General features: G+C 65.0%; 1 protein-coding gene across 1 annotated transcript in view; it reads left to right on the top strand.

Moving 5' to 3' along the window:
* Slc39a13 (solute carrier family 39 (zinc transporter), member 13) overlaps positions 1-5,896 on the top strand; it is a gene marked incomplete in the record, with an annotated part of 7,697 nt that overhangs the window by 1,199 nt on the left and 602 nt on the right. Inside the window, 8 exon segments of the mRNA XM_005383973.2 lie at positions 1,279-1,587; positions 3,382-3,495; positions 3,755-3,876; positions 4,240-4,344; positions 4,430-4,519; positions 5,236-5,419; positions 5,529-5,628; positions 5,700-5,896. Coding sequence (XP_005384030.1) covers positions 1,287-1,587; positions 3,382-3,495; positions 3,755-3,876; positions 4,240-4,344; positions 4,430-4,519; positions 5,236-5,419; positions 5,529-5,628; positions 5,700-5,775 — 1,092 coding nt within the window.

Here is a 5,896-nt window from a genome sequence, read left to right as displayed (position 1 = left end):
GCCGCACGGTGAGTGACGCCCGGCCTGGGGACCCCGGCCGGCGTGTCCCCGCCTGAGCCGGGCGCCTCCCCGAGTCCGGGGTCCGGCTCGCTGCCCCGGCGCCTTCTGTCCCCGCGATCTGCCGTCCTCCCCCCGCGCCTGACTCTCGATCCTCCTCCCTCTTGCTGGCCGCTTTTCCCCTCTCCCCTGACGACCCCCTCCCTTTGCAGTCTGTCCTCCAGACTTGCGGCCTCGCCTCTCTGCCGGCCCGCTTGGGACTCGGCCCGGCCGCCCGGGGCAACCTTGGTCTCCGAGCGGCCGGCCGGGCCCACGGGGGTCTCCTGCGCTGAGGCCTGGAGATCGCAGACCTGGGCATCTTTCGCAGCGCCCAGTGACTGCTGCGTCCTCCCCCTGCCGCTTCCCTCAGCAGAGGAGGAAACTGAGGCAGCTCAAGGTCACAGCCAGCGCAGGGCAGGGCTGACCATCACTGAAATCTCACGCCTGAGTTTCCAGACTGAACTTCTCCTTGGCTGACTCATGTCCCGTGCTGGGATCCACTGGCAGGGCACATTCCTGCCCGGGAGGGGGACCCTGTGCCTCCTCGCCATCCACCTGCCTTTCCCGCGCCCTCATGTGCCCCTCTGTGAGGGAGGTGGTACCCAGACGCGTCCCTCGGCACAAGGACTCTGAGGCTCAGGGACTCCAGGAATTGCCCGCGGACAGCTCAGAGCAGAGCCCCAAGCTGACCTGTCTCGGAAGCCTGCGCACATCTGCGAGGCATCTCCGGCCGCAAGGATCCTTTAGCCCCAGCCTCACCTCCTGGTGCCCCCAGGGACACTGGGCTCATTTCCCAGGAAGAGGCTTTGATGGTCCTGTCCGGCTGTGCTGCTCAGTTTCCCCTGCTGTGCCCGCAGGGCTGCCCGTCGGCTTAGACCGTGCTGCCCTCAGTCTGGGGGGTCCTCCTCAGGGCACAGCCTGGCCCCAAACCTCCCCTGGCAGCCTGAGCAGCCGTCTGGGCCAGGCCTGCCGGTGGCTGGAAGGAGCCAGCGCCTCACCCAGTCATTAGGGAAAGTTTAGCCGCAGGCGGATGCGACGCGCCAGCCTACACAGTCTGGAGCGGCTCAGAGGGAAAAAATGCACAGTGCTTGGGAGAGGGCGAGCCAGGAGCTGAGCCCCAGACGCGTGCCCACCAGGCGGGCGGGTGCCCTGGCCACTCGGGGCTGGGCGGGGACGCCACGTGTCCCCAGCAGGTGCGCGGCGAGGCTGGCTGCCCACCTAAGGGGCCTCTGTGTTTTTCAGCACGTGGCATGCCTGGATGTCCCTGCCCTGGCTGTGGCATGGCGGGCCAGCGGCTCCTCTTCCTCACCGCCCTTGCCCTGCAGCTGCTGGGAAGGGCCGCGGGCGCCCAGCCAGCCCTCCAGAACCGGGGGGCCGCCGCGGCCTGTCGCCTGGACAGCAAGGCCAGCGAGTCCTGGGGGGCCTTGCTGAGCAGCGACAGGCTGGACACCTGGATCTGCTCCCTCCTCGGCTCGCTCATCGTGGGGCTCACGGGGGTCTTCCCGCTGCTGGTCATTCCCTTGGAGATGGGGACCATGCTGCGCTCAGAAGGTGGGTGATTGTGGTGGCACTGAGGGGCAGCCAGCAGGGCGGGAGACCCCGGTCTCCTGTTCCGGGCCAGTGTGTCTGAGATGGGGACAGGTCACCTCGGTCCTGTGGGCACGGGGTGCACGTGTTGGGCACTGACTCATCTGTGCAGCCGTTTATTGTCCCGGTCAGCAACACTCGCCAGACTCATTTCTTCTTGGTATCGGGGATTGAACCCAGGGCCTTGGCACTGAGACACGTCCCCAGCCTTGTGTTTTGTTGCTGCTGTCATTAAGGTCGGGTCTCACATGTAGGCCAGGCTGGCCTCGAACTCTCAGCAGTTCCCATGCGTCAGCCTCCCGAGTGCCAGGATTATAGGTGTGCGCTCGCACGCCCGGCTTCACCAGACTTCTTACAAACGGGCTGCCCAGGGGCTGGGGATTTAGCTCAGCGGCAAAGCGCCTGCCTGGCAAGCGCAAGGTCGTGAGTTCGGTTCCCGGTACCGGAGAAAAACCAAAACCAAAAAAAAAAAAAAACAAACAAAAAGAAAACCAACGGGCTGCCTGGCTACCTGGCCACCAGTCCTGGCTCTGCCACTCACCAGCTAAGAAGCACAGGGCAAGGTACTAAGCTTCACACTGTCCCAGCCTCCCAGCCTTAAAAATGGGGATAATAGGGGTGGGGATGTGGCTCGGCGGTGAGGGTGGTGAAGTGCTTACCTGGCACGTGCGAGGCCCTGGGTTTGATCCCATCACCCCCAAAGTAGGCCTTGGGTTCCATCCCAGCACCCCCCAAAATAGGCACAATAATCTGTCTCATGGGTGTCCGTGTGAAGATGAAGTGAGCAGGTGCACACGCAGCGCTACGCGGAGCGCAGGGTGCCGCTCCCCTCGGGCTTGCTGTGGGCTTGCAGTGCCCAGAGTTCAAAGCCTTCCCTCAGGGCAGAGCTGCCCCAGGGAGATGACCAGCAGACCCAGTCTGGCATGGGTGGGGCTTTTCCTTCTTTTGCATCCCATGCGTGCGTGCAGACAGCATGTTGTAGGAAGGATGAGGAAGAGTGTGCAGATGAGGCTAAGCCCCCGCCAACTGGAGAGTGGGACGTGGAGGTGGGACCAGGCCACCAGGGCTCTGTTAGGAACCAGCGCGCTAAGACAGACAGTCCCAGAGCTCCTCTGCAGCTGCAGGGTCAGCGTGAGGACTGCTGGCTCCGTCGCAAGGGAAGCACAAGCAGAGAGGGTCCCCGCCCAGCAAGGCACAGTGTGGAGGCGGCAGCTTCCCCTGGGACCTCACCTCACCCCCCACCCAGTGGCCTCAGCCTCCGTTGTTCTATCAGATCAAGGGGTTGAACGTGGCACTCATAGAGCACTCAAATCTGCATGCTGTGAGCTTGCAAATGTCCCCTATCCCTGCCACTTTCCTGTGACAGTGGCTCAGAAGTTCCCATTTAATAAGCACTCTGTATGTCATTTAATTCCCACAAGATCCAATATACAGACGGGAAAACCGAGTCTCAGTGCTCTGTTGCTCAGCAGTGGTGGTTTTAGGAGCTGGGACCTGTAGGGCCTGGAAACCCCGTGTCCTAATTAGGCTGGAGTAGGAGCCACAGCGGGGTCCCGCAGGCTGCAAGGAGTTCCTGCTTAGCAGCCAGCCCTTCCTGCGCAGCGGGCCAGGGCCCGGGAGAGCTGCCGCTGGATCCGGCCTTTGGGAGATGGGCGAGCTGCTGGAGCCAGCAGAAAGCCCAGTGATCCGGGTCCTGGGACAGAGGTGACGCCGGGGGTCCCGGCCCTCAGTCCCCCGACCCACATCCCTGCCTTGCAGCTGGGGCCCAGCGCCTGAAGCAGCTGCTCAGCTTCGCCTTGGGGGGCCTGCTGGGCAATGTGTTCCTGCACCTGCTGCCCGAGGCCTGGGGCTACACATGCAGCGCCAGCCCTGGTGAGTGAAGCCCCAGCTCTGCAGATCAGGAGTGGGCGCTGGTGCCCATGCCCTGCCCGGCTCTTCACCCTGGGATGGGAAGAGGGATTTGGGGAAAAGAACCTGGGAAGGAACTGACCTGGGAGGGGTCACTGTCCTGCACCCAGTGCCCTGGCCCACGTGGCCGTCAGAAGCCACCAGCCCTGGCTCCCGTCACTGCCCAGGCCCAGGCCCTCGCGGTGGGCATGGGCTTGGCATGGCGCGCAGTGCTCCCTCGCAGGGGCTGAGGTCCGGACCCTGCAGCAGCAACAGCAGCTGGGGCTCTGGGTCATCGCTGGCTTCCTGACCTTCCTGGCGTTGGAGAAGATGTTCCTGGACAGCAAGGAGGGCGGGTCCAGGCAGGTGAGCCCCAGACCCCAGCACCTGGCTATGCCAGCCTCTGTTCCGGTGGGTACCCAGGGCTTGGAGGCCCAGGTTCTGAGTTAAGCCCTTAAAAAGAGGGTTCTCCTGGCCTCTTGCCCAGGAGCAGGCGGGGGCAGGGCCAACTGCTTTGAGAGGCCAGGGGTGGGGGCGGCAGCAGTCCTGGCAGATGGCAGTGCTGGTGGCAGCGGCGTGGGCCGGAGGCATGCTGAGCGGGGGGCACCGGCTCAGCCGTTAGCAGAGGTCCAGCCCAGTCAGCGAACATCTCTCTTGTCTGGCTTGGCCTCCCTGCTGTGACCCAGCTGAGTGGGGGCACGTAATGTCGCTTCTCTCCTCCCGGCCTAGGCCTCCAGCAAAGACCCCCCTGCAGCTGTGCTCAATGGCGGCCACCGTCTCGCCCCGGGGGCAGCGGCACAGCCCCGCCTGAGCGCCGCAGTCCGGAACCTCAAAGTGAGTGGCCTGCCCAGGGCCCCCTCCCACAGCTGCCCAATGGAGTGGCCCCACCCAGCTTAGCACTGCTCCCCTCCTCCCCCAGGTCAGCGGCTATCTCAACCTGCTGGCCAACACCGTGGACAACTTCACCCACGGGCTAGCTGTGGCCGCCAGCTTCCTCGTGAGCAAGAAGGCGAGTGCGGCGGGGCAGGCAGGCCTTGGGCTTTTGCACTGGACACCTGTGTCATCAGCTGGTGTCACCTCCAAGCCCTCCCCAGTCTCCTCCGTTGCTCTCCCTGACTGCCACAGCCGCCACCTCCTCTCCCTGCATGCCCCCGACCCCCATCCTGGGGACTGAACCCAGGGCCTTTGCACTGAGCTACATCTTCAGCTCTTGATATTTTTTTATTTTGAGACAGGGTCTTGCTCAATTACTAAATTGCCTAAGTGAGGCTTGGACCTTCGATCCTTCTGCCTCAGCCTCCCAGAGTGCTAGGAGTATCACCTGCACCTTCTTTTGTCACAAGCCGCACTGCTCTGCGTCCTTGCTGTCCCTTCTCCTGACTGGGAAGCCTCTCTCAAGCTGCTAGGCTTGGGGGTGCTGCCCCCGCCCTCCGTGCTGGGGCCCGGCGGCCCCCACACCATGCCCTTTGCTTGAGGAGTTCTTCCTTCCGCACTTCTCCGTGTAAATGCCTGTTCTCAGAGAGGCCCCTGCCGCTGGTCCCTCAGCCCAGCCCAGCCCTAGCCCCAGCCCCATCTAGGTTGCTGGCTTGGTGTCTGCTGTCGCCCAGTACCCAGCAGGGGCGGGCAGGAGGCAACTGGAGGCAGCGCAAGGGCTTGTCTGGCACAGGTGGGTGGGTGGGGTGTGGCCCCCAGCACAGCCCTAGACTCAGAAGCTGCTCCCTGCAGATGGGGCTCCTGACCACCGTGGCCATCGTCCTGCACGAGATCCCCCACGAGGTGGGCGACTTCGCCATCCTGCTCCGGGCTGGCTTCGACCGGTGGAGCGCCGCCAAGCTGCAGCTGTCCACGGCGCTGGGGGGCCTGCTGGGCGCCTGCTTCGCCATCTGTACGCAGTCCCCCAAGGGCGTAGGTATGGGCGCGGGAGGTGCCGTTAGAGGGTGAGGCGGCGTCTCCCCGGGGGCAGGGACAGGACCCTCGCGCCCGGGGCTCGCAGCCAGTCGGGGTCTGCTCCTGCGCAGAGGAGACGGTGGCCTGGGTCCTGCCCTTCACCTCCGGCGGCTTCCTCTACATCGCCCTGGTGAACGTGCTGCCGGACCTCTTGGAGGAGGACAACCCGTGGTGAGTGACCTGCAGGGACGCCCACGGGCCCCAAGTCCCCGGCCGCGCCCTGAGCCGCCGCCTCCCCGCAGGCTGTCCCTGCAGCAGGTGCTTCTGCTCGGCGCCGGCGTCCTGGTGATGGTGCTGCTCTCCGTCTGCGTCGAGTGACCCTCCCGCCCCGCCGCGCAGCAATAAGATTCGGATTCCCGTGAGCGTGCGTGTGCCTGCGTGCGTGTGCGCGTGCGCGAGAGCCCCGCCGTGCGGCCGCCGGCGCAGCCCCCCTCCCCGC

The sequence above is a fragment of the Chinchilla lanigera genome, unplaced genomic scaffold, assembly GCF_000276665.1.
Source record: "Chinchilla lanigera isolate Chin_1 unplaced genomic scaffold, ChiLan1.0 scaffold00021, whole genome shotgun sequence".
Taxonomy (NCBI): Eukaryota; Metazoa; Chordata; class Mammalia; order Rodentia; family Chinchillidae; genus Chinchilla; species Chinchilla lanigera.
Note: the sequence above shows the minus strand (reverse complement) of the source record. Positions and strands in the feature narration are given on the sequence as shown.